Source organism: Ahaetulla prasina, chromosome 8, assembly GCF_028640845.1.
Source record: "Ahaetulla prasina isolate Xishuangbanna chromosome 8, ASM2864084v1, whole genome shotgun sequence".
Lineage (NCBI taxonomy): Eukaryota > Metazoa > Chordata > Lepidosauria > Squamata > Colubridae > Ahaetulla > Ahaetulla prasina.
Genome location: NC_080546.1, coordinates 45996416 through 46019219, shown reverse-complemented (window position 1 = coordinate 46019219; position 22804 = coordinate 45996416). Strand labels below are relative to the sequence as shown.

The window sequence follows — 22804 nt, the reverse complement described above, 5'->3', positions numbered from 1 at the left end:
AATTGCTTTCTAGGAGGTTATGCACAACCAATTAATGGTAAAGCATTAGAATTATATATGTAGCCTTAAACTCATAAAGCCATTAAAACCTGTCCATGGATCTAAATCATTTTAGGCAGCTACCCACTCAAAGTATACTCTTTCCAAAGGAAGTGTGAACATGTACTGTTTAGAAATACAAGAGAACTGCACTCCAAAAATGTTATCTAGGCTATGTATTCATTATCTGATAGTTCTACTTTTCCAGTCTTCACATTACAGATGAATTTGATGACATTCAAGAATTGTTAAATTAATTATTAAATAGTAAGGCCAATGGAATTCTGAAAGTTGTAGTGTATATGTTATAGCGTATTATACCTGAAATTGGTTATGCCAGGAAAGGCTGAAATGGCACTATGATGTATTTGTTTATTAGCATTTAACACCATGCAATTTTTGAAAACTCTAATATAAAAACAATTTAAAATTGTTTTGAGCAGTTTTATTTGACAGGGAAAAAAGTCTGTCTTTACCTGAGTGAGTTATCATATGGCGTTTTAGCTGATTAGCTGAAATAAATTTCTTGTCACATTCTTGACACTCAACTATTTCATGAATCTGCAATATGAATATTTAATAGTAATTTAGTACATTGCACATATAGAGTTATCTTCATGACTTATATTATAAACAACCTACTTTTCAAAATTATAAAAACAAATCTTAAAGTAAACAACAAACAACAAATAAATGCAATTTACAATAAATTAATTGGAGCACCTGATCAACTGGTACAAATGTTGCAGAAAATAATTCTTTTCTCCTCTCATCAATTAGCTGAATCTGAGGGGCATTCATTTTAACACATAAAGAAAACTGTTGAGTTTCTCTGCCATGCTTGAACATCTTACCAAATCACTACTCAAGCTCCTATCACAAAGCTGAATGTGATCCTGATATCCTGTATCATAATTATTATTTAGAAGGAGCAAAACATATAGGCCTATAGTTCCCATGTACAGTCAATTTACTTATACGGTACTGTAGCAATAGTGATTTTACTTTTAGAGGAAATTGAACTTCGGTAAATGGCTTTTCTTTTTTGCTATACCTGATTTTCTTCCCAATTTTAGTCTTGAAAATTAGTCTAGAATGAAGTAAGCTGTCTGAAATAATCAGACCCAAAAGAGGATCAGATGCCTCTTGCCATATGCTTTTTCAATAAGATCACTTGTTTTCAACATGCCATAAGCTTATATCTGTCACTTCTGGTTTTGTCCTATCCAACTAATTTGATCAACATAAAGAGATTTCTTATCTGTATAAAGTCAAGAAGTGATGTTGAGTCCTTCTGTCCACATGAATATATATCCCTCTGCTACCATTTGGGATTTTTTCTCCACCACATCTAAGTACTACCCAGTATAACCCTGCTCAGCTTTAGTTAAGACTGCTGCCAACTGTTGAGGCGTATATAGGTGTATATATATACAAACACACGAGCTTGATACAGCCACATGTGTGAGACTTAACCCAAAAATATCTCCTGATCTGGAAATGAAACAATAGAAAATAATATTTTAAAGGGAAAGAAAAGGAGTAAATGAACCATAAAATGTTATTTCTTAGTCGGGCTCCTTCCTGGTGAATTCTGATGTATAGTCCATAAACTTGTTGATAGTTTTTCCTTAATACTATAAGCCTCTAAAAAGATTATCTAATCCAAGCACTGTGATCTGATCTTTAAAGACAATTCTAAATACTTGGCTAGACTTGGAGTTTATGAAGGAATTGGCTTTGTACTTCAACATCTGTGAAAAATTTTTTTTTGCTTCTTACTGTTATAGAACGTGGGCCAAAACCTTGCCTTGAAATAAAGTTGCTTAGATTTCATAAAGTACAAAGCCGTTTATAAAAGATTATACCTTCATGCCTATGGACACTCTAAACTAGTCTACAATAAAGTTCCATTTGCACTGGAAATAAACATATTTTTATATAATAATATAAATAATAATAATATAAATCTTGTCCATCACTCACTTTAAAAGTACAGAAAGCAAACTATATAATACATAAAATAACCTCCAGAACCAAGTGCCTTGGAATAAACATTGAAAATTTGCTTGAGATTAACTGCATATATACTGTAGCTGCTAGGATATCATAAGTATGATATGACAACCTGCAACGACTAACCTTTATATTAAAAAAATAGCACATAAAAGAACAGCAGATAAAACTCATAATCAAAATGAGAAAGTGAGCTTCAGGCAATTGTCAAATATTAATTTAATTAATATATTAATTATATTAATATTATTATGTTATCAGACAAAATATTAACATAAGCAATAACTCCAATTTATTCCATATATAAGGCAACTTCCAAATGTATCTGCAGCTGCATCAGTAAAAACATAATTGGGAGTACATCAACTGCAGAATTTGGAAGTACTACTCTACTTAGAAAGTTAAATGCTATGCTTCGTTCTGAAAATAAACATGCTTCCAATTCTTAAGAGCTGTAGTTTGGTGTGGATAACATCTAATGATATGTCAGGCACAATAACAGATATTTTATCCTGCATGCTCTCTATCATTGACAGAGGTGAAACAGATAGTTCTTTTCCTTAAGATTTATAATTTGTCTTCTTCTTTCAAACAATGTTCATAGACAAAAATATTTAATTGATCAGGGACACAATGGCTTAGCAGTTAAAGATGCTGACAGCCCGGGTTCAAGACGCAAGTGCTGTGCAATGGTGCCTGCCCCAGCTCGTGCCCACCTAGAAGTTTTAAAGCATGAAAATGTAAGTAGATAAATAGGTACCACTTCAGTAGGAAGGTAACAGCATTCTGTGCACCTCGGCATCAAGTCAATGCTGGTCACATGACCACAGAAATGCCTTCAGACAATGCTGGCTCCCTCCACTAAGAAATGGAGATGAGCACTGCCCCCTAGAGTTGGACACAAGTGAATGGGATAAAGCAAAAGTACATACTTTTGCTTTATATTCCTCTTTCCTTTGCAGGGCTGAAACAGATACTTCTTTTCTTTAAGATCTATAATTTGGCTTCTTCTTTCAAATAATGTTCATGGACAATTAAATATAAATATTTTAGTGCAGGATAAATGCACTAAAATGCATGACTAACAGTGCTAATAATATTTAGTAAAACAAATAATGCAAGAGTCATTTGTTAAAAGAAGAATCATTTGATTTAAGTAGCTATTAAATTATTCCTATGAATTTACCATCTATTCATAAATTTAAGCATTCTCACTATAGAGTAAAATGTAACATATACTTAAGGCTAAATTGCTATCTCTAGGACAGGAAAGAAATACAGAAGAGTGTTTTGCTTTAACTTTGATTTAACATGGTAATGAAAATAAATACTTAGGTTTCAGACTACTGTGTTTGTCAGCTGGGAAAAAAACCTGGATAATTTGTGTTTTAGCTGCTCTCAGGGGACTGATCTCTCTGGCCTCTACCCTAGAAAAGTTGAGACCTACTGGGGGTCAGCCCTCACTCAACTGACCTTTCGATGCTCTTGAAGATTTGCTGCTGAAGAGCACCTCTTATTGCATATTGAGCACATCAGCCTCTTCCTAGAGTTTCCTAAAAGAGAAACAAAAAATACCACCGACAGCTTTAATAAAGAAGTACAAAGGACAGGGCCAAATGTTTTCACTGCCTGTGCCATTTTTCACAGGTCATTTAATGGATACAAGAATTTTACACTCTTACTCCATCTCTAACATATTAAGTTACAAGACAGACTCGGTAGGTGTCCTCCAAAGATTTTGCCTATAAAAGGTAGACCAAGAAAAGTTTCACTTCTCTTAAACAAAGCAACCCAATATAGTATCTGTGTAGAACTGCAGTGTATTTCCATGTAGGCTAAAGGATGCCTACATAAGATTACATATAATAATTACTGTTTTCAAGGAATATCATAAATATTTGCATAAAAGAAAGAATTAACTGAAAGTTCAAAAGTTACTCTGATTTAGTCTTATGGATTTTAGTATTAAGGCATCCAATTCTCAAAGACTGCCTGTGCAAGTTTTCTTGGAAAGTTTTTCAGAAGTGGTTTACCATTTCCTCTTTGCTTGGGCTGTAAGAAAGTGACTGACACCAGGATTGTGTCTAAGTCAGGACTAGAATTCACAATCTCCTGGTGCCCTAACCACTACCCCAAACTGACAGCATTATAACTGATAAAAAAATCTGAATCTGCATTGGCAGTCAATATACTGTAACAAATTCTAAATATCCAATTCAGAAAGTATATTCAGCTTTATTATAAACAGAGTTACAATCTCACTGTATAAACACACGGACAACTTGAAAATATTATAATATAGCCATTTCTTTAATAACCTAAATAATTTGTGTGGCATAAAGCAGGTAAAGATGGTGAAAATGCTAAAACCAAGTAAGTTAGCATGAACAAAACATTTCTTCTCAAAGTGTTAAAGCAGCTGTGTCCTTTGAAAAGCTTATGTGGTCACTTCAGAGGGTATCCCCAGCTGCCTTCATATTTGGGTGTGATCATCAACAGCTTGAGTTCACTGGTGGTCCCTGCAGAAATATTGTCTGTGGAGCCGCAAAGCATGCACGTAAAATCCAGGCAAGTCTTCAAAGCAAATATTTGACTCTTCAAAGGTTGCAGCTACTTTAACGGTAGGGTGAAGGATGTTTTCTTCATATTAACATATGTTATGAAGTACTTCTCTGCTCTAATTAGCATTTTAAGAGAACTAACTACTATTACTAATTAAACAAAGAGTTATATTCTACATCTTGCATTCTGGAAGAAACACAACAGGTCATCTTCTTTGTGACAACCTTTTGCTGCTAGTTGAGGCACCCATGTAACTGGATGTTTATTTTACAATATTTTTGGTGGCAGTTATTAAGCAAACACAGTAGTCATAAGTGGAAATCCATTCATTCAAATGGGATGTTTTTCCAGAAACCAACAAAAAAAAAATGGTAGAAGCTGACAAATAACATTGCAAATTGTGGTCATGCGACTACAGAACACTTCGACCGGTTATAAAGGTGATCACTTGCCAAGCATCCAATATGTAGTCTATGACCATGGAGTGGGTATAGCACAACCATTTACAACAGCCAGGGGGTGCTTTAACGACAGATAAAGTACCTGTTCCATGGCCATCATAAATGTAAATAGTCTTTAAGCAACTGAGTTGTAAGCTGAGGTCTATCTGTAATTTTTCTCAAGGCTTAATATATTCAATTCTTTAAGTTCTTTTCATATATTCTAATCTTGCAATTGTCTTTATTGCCCTTTTTTTGGAACTCAGTAATTTTGCTGAACTATTCTTAAAATCTTTAAAAATTGGGGGTAGGGTCTGACCAAAATAGATTACAGCAGAAACATGTTTTTTTTTTAAAAATGATACAAATATAATAATGCCTTTAGTGCATAATTTTAATTCAATTTAAAGTTGTATATATCCTCTTTTAGCAACATCATACTGCTGACTCATAATCAGTTTGTAAGTATCCTTATACTTGTGTATTTTATTTCCCAAATGGGTTTGGTACTTAATTTTTTTGTACTTAAATTTCATACTGTTATTTTTAATTGCTTCTCCTATCAACATAATTTTGAATTTTACTCCTATCCTCTGCAGATCTGTATCATTTGCACATTTGATAAGGTCTGCTTCCACCTCTTCATTAAAATGTTAATGAAAATACATAACTTTGGCATCTAACTTGTCTCACTCCAATTTAATGAACTATCAGTGAGCAATCTGAGTGTAGTGTTCCAAATTTAGTTTTAGTTTTGTTTAGTTTAGTTTAGATTAAGTTCAGTTCAGTATTAGTATAGTATAGCATAGTATTAGCATTAGTAAAATAATTGTATTAGTATAGTACAGTGCTATTAGAACTGCAATGTTTTAAGTGAACTTACAGATCAATCCTTTTTATTAATACTAGAATATTCCTAAGTATGCTCAGTTTGTATATTGTTCAATCTTCCGTTTACAAATTTTTGGAGATAGGAAGAATATTTTCTCTCTTCTAGCTAACTGACATTTATCAAATTCTCTGGTTCTTGAAGATTTCTCAAACACCAGAGATAAGGGATTGACCAGTCCAGTGTTTCCCAATCACAACATTGCGTGCCAACCTCATCAATTTTATATGTGGATTTCCACTCTGCCGCCTAAGGAATTGAAGTAGTTCTGAATATTTAGATTGATTTTGACCATGTTTCCATCAGTCTGAAATTTTAATCTTGCCTCAACATTTGCTGACAGATTTATGTGTTAGAGAAGACTGAATAAAGTAGGAGCTGAGTATCTATGTTATTAATCTTATCAAGAACTTAACTGAAGAAGCTTCTTTTTACTACGATCTTTGCTATCTTTACAAATTCTAAACTTTCACTTTCTGGACATTAGTTTTTCAGTTCCAGACTACCTGGACATACACCTGCTTTTTGACATGATCTTCTTTCCATTTCCCTTATATGTTCCTTTTTGTTTTCAGATCTTTCCCACTATGCTTCCTAAATAAGTATAAAGACTTCTCTTGTGGCAATCCATTTTTGCTCCTTACTAGAATTGTTGCAATTTGTTATTTTAAGATCTATTTCTCTGCAATCTTCCATCAATTGAAGCTCCTTTTCACATTAGCTTCTCATGTCATTTATTGATTTATTTTACTTCATTTACATATTATCAGACTGAAACCAACAGTCAGTGACATTATTAATGAGTGGAATACATCACAGAATTGGCCCAGGTCACTTAGGTATTGTGGGGAAGAGCTGTTGGGTGTTTCTACCCTTCTGAGAGACAAAAATTCTAATCTGCATCAGTTATCCCTTTGAAGAGAATACTCACCCCTCTGTTGTTTTTGAGGAAATTACTGAACATTAACTATTTCAGAGGGCATTCTCTTGATTTAATGCATTGCACCATTTCTATTTTTGTTATGTTATGGTTTCAGGAAGATATTTTATGAGCTTTTAACTGGGTTATATTGTCTATCTAGGAGCTGCTTGAGTGAGACAGGGTACATGATTAATAAATGAATAACAAATGGGCCAAGTTTTTTATATCCAATTTTCTGATGTCTATAATAGCAATAGCAATAGCAATAGCACTTAGACTTATATACTGCTTTACAGTGCTCTACAGCCCTCTCTAAGCAGTTTACAGAGCCAGCGTATTGCCCCCAACAATTTGGGTCCTGATTTTACCAACCTCAGAAGGCTGGAAGGCTGAGTCAACCTTGAACCTGGTGAGATTTCAACTGCCAAATTGCAGGCAGCCGTCAGTCAGCAGAAGTAGCTTGCAGTACTGCACTCTAACCACTGCGCCACCACAGCTCATATATTTGACTATGCTTATTTTTAGTCTCCCTTAAAATGAGTAACTCCAGCATTACATCTTGATATATTCTCTGATATTCCTATTACCTCTGGTTATTCAACTAAGGATTTAATCAGTTATCTGTTATTGTCAATCACTATTCTAATCTTGCAAGAAGAAAGCTGTTGGCAAGACAAGTCAAGAATTCCTAAAAGAATGAAGGGGATATTAGACACCAAGAACAGTAGTTGTTTTATTAGTTCTTATGCTTATTTAATCCAAAATATTATATATTGCCAAGTTTATTCATATGGATTTCTAAGCAAGAATTGATATTAATATACGGTGCAACTCTTTCGTTCATTTATAGTTACTTCCGTTCCACTTAGCAAATGATAATCCTCAATTGCTACCTTCCAGTAATGAGAATCATCCCACAATGTCTCCATAATCCTATGAAATCTTAACTGACTTCATCTTGTTTCTTTCTTATACAGTAAGCATAATACAAGTATTCCCAATTCTTTCCAACTTTTTCTTTGATTTGTTTCAAAAACCTACTCTTTCTACTGTACAGGATACAAGTCTTTGCCTGAATTTACAAATTCAACAGCTCAAATTAAAATCCTTCCAATCAACCTTGCCATATTTTGGCAAAATGATTTACAACTATTTTTGGCCATTTTAATAGTCCTTGTGAGATACAACATATAAGATTATCAAGGAAGATGATCTTGATGGAAACATACATGAACTATTAAGTAAGCAAAAGATACTGAAACATTTTTATGTCCAGAAAAATGACATTGGAAAGCATTTCAAATGTCTCCCTAATTTACTATTGTATAAGGAAGAGATAGTACAGCAAAATCAGACTTGTAAGATTCTTTTTTTACATAGTAATTTTATTAAAAATGACACAGTGATAAAAAATACAAACTAAAAAAAATAGGTGCAGAAAAACTAGAAAAAAGCAAAAATATATAAAGAAAAATATAAATTACTTCCCCATCACAGTATAAACAATATTAGTAAGTTATCACCTTTTCTTAAAATACAACAAGCAATCTCTTCTTCTGAAGAGAGGCAGAGGATCTTAAAATTATCTTCTGGGTCCATTGTTCAAAAATATCTTTCAATATATCCATTGTTAAAAACTATTTTCCTACTTTCTGTATTTTTAAGTAGAGTTTGAGTATTTTTCTCTTTTAATTGTAATTTTTAATTCTGTGCAGTTTTCTCTAGTGTACAACCTTCAAAGTCTCATCCTGGATTTTTTTAAAGAACTCAAAATAGTTCCCATTTTCTCATGGGAAAGATTCTTCATAATTAATTCCAAAATGATATTTCAAATCCATCTACATCCTCAGTCGGTTTGTAACTTTATAAAATCAAAGTTCTGACCATCCTTTTGTTATTTATGCTATAAAAAAACCTTATATTTAAACTTCTTTCACTAAGGTAGAACGCTCACCCAGTAGTTTCAGGCTTGTTGATTCAAAGCTCCTCATAATTGAAAAGCAGCTAAAAAGCAATTTGCAAAAGTTATTACAAAAAGAAGAATATGAACCCAATGTCCTTTTGAAGGTGCTAACTGCAGTTTGAGTCAGATGGCTATTCCCTCTTTTCCCACAGCTCTAAACCATCAGAGAATGTCTTGTGGTCTCCTTGCAAATGGCAACTGTCTGGAACGCTTGTGGGCAATCTCCTGTCCTCTCCTTTTCCAGAGAGGAAATATGAGTAGGCAGTTCTTCATTCTGCCATTGTCTAAAGGTGGAACCATCTTCAATTTATCATTTTTTCTCTGGAAGATTGCAAGATTCTGATATTACAGCCAACCTCCATAAAAACAAGTTTATCCTTCTTACAGAATTGATTCCCTGGTCTGTTCTACTTAGTAGGACTGACATATTTTGCACCAGCAGATCATCATTTAGATACATCCGATCTAACAAATTTCTCAGTTTTCCAGAGTCTGGAAAAAATAAAAGAAGTTTGAAAAATATTACAAGGGCACAATATTTGCATATTTTTTTTCTTTCAGAAAATGGGAGGCAACTCTCCACTCCACCAATAGATAGCTAACAGGAGAATTGAAAAATCTCCATTTTAACAAAATTAAGGAATACATAAAATATAAATAAATGCAGTTGTCAAGATTGCTGTACCCAAAATGACTTGTTTTCCCTTTCAAAAAAAAACCCCACTCTGCTTAAAAAGGCTTCAAGAATCTAGTTTTCTTGGCTATATTTGTTGACAGAGACTATGGTACCCAAAACCAAATATCTCCAAATATCAACACCTTTTGTGTAGCTAATTACTGACTTCCAATATTACTTCCATTCTGGCCCTCTTCTTTTGATTGTAGGAACAGATAACCCTACCATCATACTCCTATACATACACAGGAAAATTCATTTTTAATTGGATTTGATAAATTACGGATAGTCTTCTGTCATGTTCTTGATCCTTGCTTTCACAGATAGCACATTTCACATACAGTTTTTAATTCAATTTCTCATAGTAGAAAACTAAAAACTACCGTAACTCGTCTGTCTTCTGCATTCTTTAGATATCTTCAATCATACAATCTTTTCCTTCTCCTAAGTTCACAGAGCCTATTCCACCCATGTAATCAGCTTCTAGCTGTTTATCCACTGGGCTTGCTCCAGTATTTTTGCATCTTCTTGTGTGTGGATAGATGATTTCAATTTGTTGCTAACCCCTTTCTCATGGTGAAATATTGCCACTTGTTGCTCCTATCCTCGATGCTTGTTCAAGGATTGCTATACATTTATATATATATTCTGGATTGTTTTGTATCAAGAAAACAAATGTGCCTATCACAGGCAAACTCCTGCTAACTCTGTCTATTCATTCTATGAGCTTTTTCTATGAAGCCAAGCTGCCTTACATCCCTTATGGTTTCTATTTATTCAGCAAGAGGCTGTCACCCAATCACTTCTATAAGAAGATCTTCGCATCCGTACGTTTTTGCTACTTTAATCAGCCTAATGAATGCAGTTTCATGTTGCAAGCTTTGTTCCTTTGCCTGCAATGTTGCAACACACACAGAAAAGAAGTAAATTATCTGAGGAAAATATCCCTATTTGAAACTTGCATATGACTAAGGCACTGTTTATGTTTTGTCAGGTTCTTAAAAACAATTTCAAAATGTGAACACAAACACTAAAATTATCTGATTTTTATATTCAGTAATCAATTAGCTGTCTACTTTTGGGGTCTAAATACAACATATGGTACCCATAAACAGACCCATATTTAAATGGGGCAGTGTGAACAACAACACACCTATTATTCTGAGCAGAAAACTTGCCACACATTTACCTTCCCAGAAACTGATCTTGCAAAATCACCCTCCATTTTTCATTTTCTAGACCATGCTGTTCATTTGGAAACATAAACAGGCCTTGATATAAATGCTTGTGAGTCTGCGATGCTGCTTCAGTATCAGCAACTGCTCAACTATCACAAGGGTATCCTTGAAGATGATAATGATGACAATGGACTTTTATGGCTTTTTACAAAAGCTAGTGTTCAGAATTATCTTCCTCTGAATTTGAACCTTCAATTGTAGCTCCCAAAATTTGTTTAAAAAAAAATCCACAATCTTTCCTTAACTGTGTATTAATACATTCTAAAACTGTTGAAATTTCTCCTTAGTAATGACAATTCCAATATGTTATTTACCAGTGTGAACATTTTCCTTGTGCTTTTTCAAGGCATCCTTACTCTTGAACCTCTTCCCACAGCTGACAGCCTTGCATACGAACCTAGCATCTCCTCGGCATGCTTCTTTGTGTTGTTCAAAACTGATGTCAGGTGGTTGAAGAAGAAAAAAATAAGGCATCAAATAATCTACTCCTGGAAATGTAATCTTGAAAGGCATTTGAATGCACATGCTGAGTAGCAGACTTTTAGCCTACTTCATGCATAACTTACTGCATGTTGGGACAAAAGCAGTTTCCATGTCACATAATTAAGTGTTCACAAGGCAACTATGAAATCTGAAAGCAAGCAAACATGCAAAGAGGAGTCAGCAGCAAGATGAGAGTAGTCCAGTAATTAAGACAGGGAACCTCAATTCTGAGCTGAAGGATATGTTGCAAACAGAACACTGAAAACTTCTTGAATAATTTCCTGGATTCACATTTTCTGTGCACTGAAGGACACTGTTAGGAAAGAGAAAAGAAATCTCAGGTCAAACATATCAGTCTTCAACTGTTTTTGCGATGTGAATGATTTTGTTCATATATAAAAAAACATATCTATTCTGCATTTTACTTACCATATTTTTCAGAGTATAAGATGCACCTTTCCCTCCCTAAAAGGGGATGAAAATTTGGGTCTGTCTTATACACCAAAGGTAATCTGTCCACCCACTGGCCCCCACCCTTTGGCCTCTGCCTCCCAGCAATTTACCTCCTTGCGGCAAGCAGCAAGAAGAGCGCTCCTGCCGCAGCTATGTTGATACTGAAATGGCAGCCACTTTCCACACATAAATCAGGCAGCCTGGCTCGACATGAGCACTCCTGCCGCAGGTCTTGGGGCGCCAGACACCTTGCCACTATCGTCCAGTGTGCCTGGACGAACCAGGCAGGGACTGACTCCCTCACTGCGGTTGCAGAATTGCCAGGGGCTTCCTGAGGAAGGCAAAGTCTCCTCCGCGGAAACGCGGGACTGGCAGGGACCTTGGCCGATCTCAGGCCGGCAGGGAGGATTACCAGCAGACCAGTAAGCTCCCGGATCGCTCTCCCACAATCATCGAGCCTTGCTTGGTACAAATTAAAGTTGTTTCCGTCGAATTTGTCATGAAGAATGGGTGAGTCTCATTTTCTCAGTCTCTACTCATGGAAGACTGAGTCGAACTGGGAGGACCTAGGCAAGGAAGGTGTGGCCAAGAAAAATTAAATTGGTCTCCAAGCAGAGAAGCAGAGTATTACCCATTCCTGGATGATCTTCCCTTACACAATGGAGAACAGCCCATTTCAGCTTCAGCAAAGCCTAATTAGCGCAAGTTGATTGTCCATTGGATCGGCCTTCTGACTGTCAGCTATTTCAGGTTGCAGGGATTGCCATTGCCTATTGCTGCACAGCCCTCTGCTGCTTGCTGCAAGGAGGTAAATTGCTGGGAGCAGATTTTTTTTTTCTTGAGCTAATCAAGCTATGCTGAAAACGAAAATGAAAGTAAAGCAGGCTATTTGCTGTTTGCTGCAACAAGGCTAAATTGCTGGGAAGCAGAGGCAGATTTCTTTTTCTTGTTTTCCTCACCAAAAAAGGTAGGTGTGTCTTATAGACCGGACGGTCTTATACTCCGAAAAATACAATATACCAAAATGCTTACACTAATTACATATATACAAAATTGAGTCAGTTACGTGGGGTGACTCGATTTATAACCACCTCAGTTTACAACCATGCTGGAAAGGCCCCATTACCATCCTAGCATAAGGACTACCTGTCATACATTCGAAAATGGGCATGGCTTTGATTTATTTGCTTACTTATGCAAAATATAACTGGTTTTTCATAATTAACAGCAAATCCAGATAACAAGTTTTAAACAATATAGAAATATTTTTTTTAAAAGTAGTTCAAGTAAAAGAAAGTAGTTCAAGTAAAAATTGTTAAAAATAAAATGCATGCACATGTGGGTGGCGCATTTGCGGGGCTACACGCAAATTGCATTTCGCGGGTTTGGCAGTGTGCATTTGCATGTGCACGCACTTTGGGCACTCAGAAAAGGTCAGCCATTACTATTTTAGCTCCTATGATATACAATAACTTATATTTTATAAAGATACCGTCTCGGACCGCAAATAAAAGATATTTTTCCCAAAAAAGTAACAGATCCTGCCATATGTTTTGCATAATTTCCTGGAATTAATGTACAACACTTATGTTAGACAATTCATTCAAGATTTTTTTTAAAAAACAAACATTTTCAATATATTCCCAAATCCAAATTTTAAAATAACTTGAAATAGTTATTTTATAAAATGTCACTATAATTTTTTATGCTTATTGTTTTTAATATAAACACTTAGAAAAATATCTTGCTCACCCTGTTTATGACTGTGTGCATCTAACATCACAGTATCCACAATACTGGATAATATTACACTGGCTTAGATAAGTTTGATAAAGGAGCCATAACTTGAAATGAAGTGATGCTGATTAAGCATGCTTCATGATGTTCTGTTTATACATAGTTTTTTTCCATTCATATTACATGTTTATTATATATGTCCATGAAACACCTAGCAAAGTTTGTTAAATTTGTTGTAGTCCGCAAAACATTCACTGGCAAAAATACTTCTGTATGGTATTATTGACTTTATAATTTCAAATGCCATAGACTTACTGCCTCTGTAAAGCTTGCTTCACCGGGAATTTCTTTCCACAATTCCTGCATTTGAATTCTTTTTCTTCACTGGGTTTTTGATGCAATGTCTGAAGGTGTTCAGCTAGTATTTCCTGACTTGCAAAACTGGATTCACAGTTTGGACAAGCATGGTCCTCTTTACAGGGAAAACAATCTACATGGTATAGAAAAGACCAGAAATGGCCCAGAAAGAAATTAGTTCTTTGTAAAAACATTTCAATAAGTTTTGTTCTAAGAGAAAGTTGTCCAACTTTTATCATGCAAAGATCAACACAGTGCAGGCCAGACTGCAAACAAATGTGAAAACAAGAATAAGCTAAATGTCATTATGATTGCTTCCTATATCTTTCATAATTTCTTATTATGTTTTATTAAGAGTTACAACTGAATGACAATGTTGAGTATGCAAATAGCTTAAAATTCTAGAAGTATCACTTTTTGATGGAGGAGTATAATATTTGTAATAACCTTTCCTGTACAGACCATCATACTATCATACTGTCTTATGCAAAGAGCACTAAAGAAGAAACATTTATCAACAGTAAGGTCACTATAGCTTTCTACATTTTTCTGACCTTACAAATTACAGTTTACAGTAGCAGAGTTGGAAGGGACCTTGGAGGTCATGTAGTCCAACCCCCTGCTCACACAGGAGACTTGTACTAGGGATTTGAACTGCTGAACTGCCAACCTTTCTGATTGACAAGCTCAGTGACTCTGACACTGAGCCACCTAATGTGATTCCACCATATTCATGTATAAAGTCATATATTAAGGTTTGTTCTTTAAACTTCTCAACGTTTTCTTTTTTAGATTGTATCAACTCTATTCCAACACAGTTATCTTGGTCTTCCGTTTACTTCTGACTCATTCATTCTTCTTTGAAATGTTTGCTTTGTGATTTGAATCGCACTCATTCTGCTTGTAGCTAACCAGTTCAACATACATCTTTTGTACTGGTCATTCATTTTTGCATTCAATTCACATTCATTCAGTACCCATTCATTCTTCTTCTTATCAAAAGATGGTTTTTTTCACGTGCATGTGTATTTTTTTAAAAAAATATTTTTTATTAAACCTTTTTCAAAAAACGAGAGAATCTTTAAACAAGTTTCTTTCCAACAATTTTTCAACGGTTAAACATTTCTTACTTGTCCATTTTTTCCCTTATTTCAATGTATCCTTTATACATGCAAGTCTAATATTAATTTATTTACATATAAACATATGAATAACAGTGTACATAATTTCATTTCTACAAACTACATTTTTTTCTGTTTCCTCTTATTTGTTGTTACATTTCTACTCCTATATCTTCCTTATTTGATCTTTCCTTGCCTTTTATCTCTCTCTTCTAGCCATTTGTACCATTTCTCCCACACTATATAATATTGTGTTTCCTCTTTTTCTTGTATCTCTTTTGTAAGTTTATCCATTTCTGCACATTCCAAGACTTTTCTAATCAAATTATCTTCGGTCGGTATGTTATTGTTTTTCCAACTCTGTGCATATATTATTCTTGCTGCTGTGATAATATGGATGATTAAATGTTGTATTTTTTTTTTCATAAGACCCTGGGAGTATTCCTAATAAAAATGTTTAGAATTTTTTAAAAAAATTAAAAATTCTTAATTAAAATCAAGAGATGTTTTTAATTAGAAATTAAAATTATTTTAAAATTATTCATCATACCTTTTTCATTAGTTTGTTGCAATTCCTTATGAGTGCCATTACTGTTGTTGTTGCTACTATCCTCTTCTTCCTGGTTAATGATGGCTTCTTCCTCATCTTCTTCCTCTACTTCTTCCATATCACTATCAAGGTAACCAATCAAGAGTTCGGTATCTGTTTCAATATCCTCAATAGCTAGATAGAAAATGTTTTCTCCTTCCTGTTGGGAGAAAAGTTTATTTTAGAAATTCATTGTTATGAAATCTATTTCTAAAACAATAAGTTTTTTGAGTCATCAAGAAACAATTAGAATTTATTAAAATTAACTACAGTAGATGACAACCTACTACAGGTAGTCCTCAACTTACAACCCCAAAGGAGCCATAAATTTCTGTTGTTACGTGAGACATTTGTTAAGTGAGTTTTGCCTCATTTTACGACCTTTCTTACCGCAGTTGTTAAGTGAATCTGGCTTCCCCATTGACTTTGCTTATTAGAAGGTCACAAAAGGAGATCACATGACCCCAGGACACAGCAACAGTCATAAATATGAACCAATTGCCAAACATCAGAATTCTGATCACGTGATCATGGGGATGCTGCAATGAGGTTCTAACTATGAAAAATAGTCATGTCACTTTTTTCAGTGCCATTGTAACTTTGAACAGTCAGCAAACGAACTGATGTAAGTTGAGGACTACCCATACTAGATATGATAGAAAAATGTGGGTTAAACAGTATCACCACCAGAGGGATTTGTAACCGGCTGACCAACTACATCAACATATAGTTCTTAATGAAACTAAATCTACATTGAGGGAAGTACTGTAAGTAACGGGGAACTCCAAGGTAGTATCTTAGACCAGTACTCTTTAGTATCTTCATAAACAATTTAGATGAGGAAATAAAAGAAAAACTCATCAAATCTGCAGACAATACCAAGCTGACAGGAATATTCAACACTCCAGAAGAAAGGCTCAAGATCCAGAAGGAACACTGGGCCTTATCTAACAAAATGAAATGTATTGCTGAGAAAAGAAAGATTTTACACTTACAGAAGAAAAACCAAATCTACCTGTATAGAATAGGTGGAACCTAGCTCAATAGAAGCAACTGTGAGAGGGATCTAAGAGTCCCAGCAGACAACCATTTAAATATGAGCCAGCATGCTGCAGCTGCTAAAAAAGTCAATGCAATCCTAGGCTGCATTAACAGAAGGATAGAATCAAGATCATGTGAAATGTTAATACTGCTTTAAATGCCTTGGTAAAACCACACTTGGAATATTGCATCCAGTTTTGGTCCACAATATAAAGCAGATGCTGAGATTCTGAAAAGACTGCAGAGAAGAGCAACAACAATGATTAGAGCACTGGAGACTAAAACATATGAAAAATGGTTGAAGGAATTGTGTACGTCTAGTTTAATGAAAAGAAGCACATGATAGCAGGTGACATATCAACAGCATGAGGCTGCCACAAAGAAGAGGAGATCAACCCATTATCCAAAGCACCTTAAGACAAAAAAAAAAAAGAAGCAATGGATGGAAACTAATCAAGGAGAAAACCAACCTAATTTCCTGACTGTTAGAACAATTGATCAGTGGAACAACTTGCCTCCAGAACTTGTAAATGCTCCAACACTGGAGGTTTTTAAGAACAGATTGAACAACCATTTGTCTGAAATGCTATAGGGATTCCTGCTTGAGCAGCGGGTGAACCAGAAGACTTACAAGGAGCCTTTCAACTCTGTTATTCTTTATAACTTCATGTTTATGTCCATGGTTTGAACCTGGCACAATCACAGTCATTTTAATTAATCATATTGCTACCTTGGAGGTAATACATATATCATGAATATCTCCAAGATGAAACATGACAGCAGAATTGAAATTTCAGTATGAATTCCAATATATTATATAAATAATATAATTATGAAACTTAATATTCACAAAGTTTACTTCAAATTGCAATTTTATAATTCTGCTTGATAATGCCTATTTAGGTTAATGTTTCATTATTGCATTTTCAAATATCAATAAAAATGATCAAAAGTCACCAAATAAATGAATTTTATTTTATAGAGATTTCAATTTACAACATATCACAATTTTGCCTGTATCAACTCTAAATGAATTATTTTTAAACTGAAAAAATAGAACTGCTTATGTGGTCTTTGTGGCCACTTGAACGGCTGCCCATCATCCCTCAACAGCCAATCTATTTTTTCAATCAAAAAAAAAAGAATATTTATATTTTTAAAATTATAAAGAAAATTGTTAGTCTTAGAAAAGTATAGCCAAAATGTTTTAAATTTACTCAAGTTCCAGAAAAAAAGTAAGGTAAGCTAGAGGAATTGTTTCATAAATTATTTGTTTTATGAGTGGAGACTCTTTGTGATTATCATTTTGTAAATATATAAATCGCAGCCAGGATAGCCATTTTCATTAGCTTATGACATGCTTTCAAATCTAAATTTTCTCATTGTACATCATACTTGCAAACGGACTTTATGCATTACAAAAACTGTTTAGAATAACACGTCTCTCTGCTCCTAATACAGGATAATTGACCCTGTTTGCAAAATAATTTTCCACATTGTTTATTTTGATGTCTTTTGTCTCTGTTCCAATGGTTCTATTTTATACTTGAAATAGCAAAATAGAATTTACAATAACAAAAAGACACCAAAACCCTAGTGAGAGATACAAGGAACGTCTCCTATATTGGTTTTGGAACGAAGGGAAACACAAATTAAAATCTGTTTCGCATATCATGTCCTGCATATTGAATATTTGTGACATGTACTTGCTCAAAAATATTGTCCTTTCATGGCTTCTGATTTTTTTTCCCTGCTACCAAGGAAATTTGCTTGTATGAAACTGAATCCTATGTTGATGGGACAGAAACATAACACAAGCAATGTTCCTAGGCTCCAATTCACAAAATCTGTGAATTCCCTAAAGATATCATTCAATTTCAAGCACTATTATTCTCAGCCAGCATTCACCAGGAATGATCTGAGCTATGGTCCTAAACAATCAATACAGCTACCACTAGTTACCTACTGCTTTGCTAAGACTTCAACAGTTTATGGCCGCCATCCTACAGTCACTTATTAACCAATAAGCTATACCATATAATGAGTAGACATGGAAGACTGAACTGGAAATCTAATAAGAACTGGATAAATTTACCTGGATAGCTGCCAGATTCTTTTGTTCTTGAGATGGTGCTTCATGTACAAATCGCAACCAGTTAGAATGCCTTGGATTGCTAGCATCCAGAACATAAAGCACTTCACCTTTATTTCCACGAACCTGAAAGGGTAATAAAATGTGAGCAAAGCTAAATCTTTGGAAAACTGAGAAAGATATAAAGCTAACACTACAAAGATGAAAAAACCCTAAGTTCTCATTTTATTATTCTCTAATAAAAGTAAATCTCTGGTTGGATTCATGTATCATGTGAAAATTTGATTTATTAAATAAGTCAAAATAATTGAGTTCAAATATCACGCTAAACCATAAACAATGTATTAAATCCGTGACTAGTGGGTCCAGAAAGAGTCTCACACAGAGGTTGTAAGGAACACAACCTTTATTTAACTCGCAATTAATCACAACGGAATAACATGTTAAGCTCAAAAACTAACTCTCCGGGTGACAGCCCTTATATACTAGCTGCCTCAGGAACTTTATCCAATGACAGGACTTCCAAACTCCCGCTTCTTCCCTCCAGCGCGTCTTAACCAATCAGAGACCGCCTGGCTGTTGTCAAGGCTCAGGCGGGTCGTAACCCCGAGGACTTTGTTAGACATAACACCCTTCCCCTCCTGGATCGCGCATGCGTAATCGGCTAAGTACGCGGGCCGACGTCGACTCCGCTCCGATCTCCTTATTACAGGGCCGGACGCCGGAATAGTGGGCGAGGCGGAGGCTGGGCTCGCTGTCAAGGTATCTCCGCCTCGGATTTGGATTGGGCGAGGCTTTGTTGGGCCTTGCCAAGAGGATGACTCCACCCCTAGGGAAGGACTGGCCAGCGCTGGAACACTCGGAATCTCAGGTAAGTTTCCGGCGAGATCGATTCACGGTTTAAGGGTTGAGTCCTCCCGCCTCTTGGCCCGGAAGGCTGGTCTCTGGACGGGCCCAGCGTTGTCGTAGGTTCCTCTCGGGTCATCGCCTGGCGGTTGGGTAGTCCTGCTCATGGAGTGGCTCCTCGATGCCCGGCATTCTCCGCCGGAGCTGGTTCACATGCCGCGCCACTCTCTCCCATCTGCCAATCGGACCCTGTAGGAATAGGGCCCAGTCATTTCCGTAATGGCTCCTGGCACCCATTTAGAGACGACCCAAAGTTCTGGGCAAAAACAGGGTCCCCTGAACTAAACCCCCGAGGCACACTGGCATTATACCGAGGTTGATCAGTATCATACTGTGGGTGTAATCGATCCAGGGTCGTCCGGAGACGGCGACCCATTAACAACTCGGCCGGAGTAAGATGAGTGACTGGGCACGGAGTGGTATGGTGTGCCCTTAAATACTGGCAAATTCGGTGGTGCCAGTTAGTGGCCCCAAACGGGCCAGCGCCTTCGCCGATCTAACGGCCCGCTCTGCCCGCCATTCGCTTCCGGATGGAACGGGCCGTGGCGCATGTCTAATGCCATGCCTGGCTAAAAACATCTGGAACGGTGCCGACATGAATTGAGGCCCGTTGTCCGTCACCACGAGATCTGGCAACCCGTGGGTGACAAATAACCGATCTAAAATTCGGATGGTGGCCTCAGCGGTGGTAGTGGGCATAATTGCCAACTCCACCCACTTGGAGTAGGCGTCCACTACCACCAAGAATGACTTACCTGGCACGGCCCTGCATAATCCAAATGGATTCGGGACCAGGGTGAGCGGGTACCTCCCACTCCCTAATGGGCACCGCCGAGAGCTGGCCTCGACTGTTGACAACTTGTGCAACAGGAACCACACATTTCAATATCCCGGTCCACCCCCGGCCACCACACATAACTCCTGGCCAGCGACTTCATGCGGACAATGCCAGGGTGGGCCTCGTGTAGGGTATTCAGAATGACCCCCTTCAGAGTAGACGGAATCACCACCCTACTTCCCCACAGAAGACATCCCCTGAGCGCAGACAGCTCATGCTGTCTGCGCCGGAAAGGAAGAAAATCCTCCGGCACTGGGCCCACAGGCCAACCCCTCCGGACCCAGTCCAAAACCTTGGCCAGGGTTTGGTCCTTTGCAGAGTGGTGTGCAATGTCCGCAGCCGAAATTGGGGGTCCCCACTCTTCAACTAATAAAACAGAACCCGCGGGGGCTGGGTCACAAACCAGAGTAGGCAACGGGCAGCGACTCAGGGCATCTGCATGCCCGATCGCTTTCCCTGGCCGATAAATCATTTTATAATTATAAGCGGACAAGAATTCAGTCCAGCGAGACATTCTTGGGGACAATATTTGGGGTGATGGCCTGTCACCTGCTAAAATGCCAAGGAGCGGCTTGTGGTCGGTCACCAACGAAAAGAAACGGCCATAAAGATAGTGGTGGAATCTCTTGATTCCAGCCACTGCTGCAAGGGCCTCTTTATCCAACTGGCTATAGTTCCGTTCGGACGCTGAAAGCGTCCGGGAATAATATGCCATTGGAGCCTCTGCTCCGCTAGGTAGCACGTGACTTAACACGGCTCCTATGCCAAATGGCGAGGCATCGCAGGCCAGAATGACAGGGAGGAGAGGGTCGTATTGAACTAGAACCGCTTGGGAAGTCAGAAGGCCTTTAACAGCCTTGAAAGAAGCGGCCGCTTCTTTACCCCACTTCCAAGGCGCATTGGCCTCTAACAATCGGTGCAGGGGCTCTGCCAGGGTCGCCTTATGGGGCAAAAATACCGCATAAAAATTCAGGAGCCCCAAAAATGCCTGAAGCTCCGTCTTATTTGAAGGGGTGGGGGCTTGTAAGATAGCCTCGACCTTAGAAGGGGCAGGGTGGATTCCTTGGGAGTCCAGGAGGAATCCCAGGAATTCCACTTGTGGAACTCCAATGTGGCACTTCTCCCTCTTTAATTTAAGTCCCGCCCTCCTGAACTGAGACAAAACGGCCCTCAGCTTTTCGGCCAGGTCCTCCGGACCCGTAGCCGAAATGAGGACATCGTCAAAATACGGGACGACACCCTCCAATCCCTGGAGCAATCGCTCCATCAGGCATTGGAACAACCCGGGGGCAACGCTAACGCCAAATTGCAGGCGCGTGCATTTGAATGCCCCCCGATGTGTCACAATTGTCTGGGCCAGGGCGGTGGACCTGCCTACCGGCAATTGCTGGTATGCTTGAGCGAGGTCAAGCTTCGCAAAAAGGGTGCCCCGTCCCAAGGTGTGGAGCAGGTGCTGCACCACAGGAACGGGGTATGGATTGGCTTGCAGAGCCTTATTAAGCGTCCCCTTATAGTCGGCACATAACCTAACCGACCCATTTGATTTAAGGGAAATCACTAATGGCGTTTCCCAGGGGGAATGATCTATGGCCTCTAGCACCCCCTGGGAAATGAGTTTGTCCAATTCCTCGTCAACCTTAAGCCTCAATGCAAGTGGCACCCTCCTAGGTTTTAGGCGAATCGGCGCTATTTGGGGGTCCAAATTAAACGATATCGGGGTACCCGTATATTTACCCAACTGATCACTGAAAACATCAGCGAAGTCACGGAGGATACTCTCGTAACAGTCGGGAACAGTGGAATGGACCCCTATGACATTCAGGCGGAAAGCCCTGAACCAGTCCAACCCCAGTAAGGTTGGCAGGTTACCCCTCACCACGATTAGAGGCAACCCACCCGAGAACCCCTCATGAGTCACAGGGACATTGCAACAACCCATAACTGGAATAACCCGCCCCTGATAGTCTTTGAGGGTGACAGGGCATGGCCTCAGACGAGACTTGGAGAAAGTTGGCAAATGTCGCTTGAGGGCGGACCAGGCCATTAGGGTTTTGGATGAGCCAGTGTCCAGTTCCATTCTGCATGGCTTGCCCTCTAGATTCACCGTAAGGTAGATCTTATTACCAAGAGGGTCAACGGTGGCATGCCCGACAGCGAAACAATCATCCTTGCGGGTGGCCCGCAGGCCAGGAGACTTCGACGGGAGCAGGATCTCTCAGGGAATCAGCCATAGGCAACCCCGCCCGGCAGACCCGGGCTAGGTGGCCACGCTTCCCACAACGGCGGCAAACGGCATTTTTAAACCGGCAATCGGCCCTTCCGTGGCTTCCCCCGCAGCCAGCACAACTCAGCGGAGAAGACTTGGCGGCCGGCAACCCCCGCCCAGGAAAGGACTTGAGACGGCGCACATCATCGTCTTCATCCAAGAGCCATATGGTGTCT

General features: G+C 37.9%; 1 protein-coding gene across 4 annotated transcripts in view; it reads right to left on the bottom strand.

Annotated features, from left to right (window-relative positions):
• Positions 1-22804, bottom strand: part of PRDM5 (PR/SET domain 5) — a 90713-nt gene that overhangs the window by 50205 nt on the left and 17704 nt on the right. For all 4 annotated transcript variants that reach the window (XR_009156291.1, XM_058192908.1, XM_058192910.1 and 1 more), the window contains 7 exons: positions 18622-18744; positions 15447-15645; positions 13734-13908; positions 11449-11541; positions 11060-11181; positions 3529-3608; positions 516-600 (listed from right to left, as the gene is read on the bottom strand). Coding sequence is in view for 3 of the 4 variants with exons in the window: in XM_058192908.1 (XP_058048891.1) it covers positions 516-600; positions 3529-3608; positions 11060-11181; positions 11449-11541; positions 13734-13908; positions 15447-15645; positions 18622-18744 (877 nt within the window). In the remaining variant the exon portion in view is untranslated. The remainder of the gene's footprint in view (positions 1-515; positions 601-3528; positions 3609-11059; positions 11182-11448; positions 11542-13733; positions 13909-15446; positions 15646-18621; positions 18745-22804) is intronic.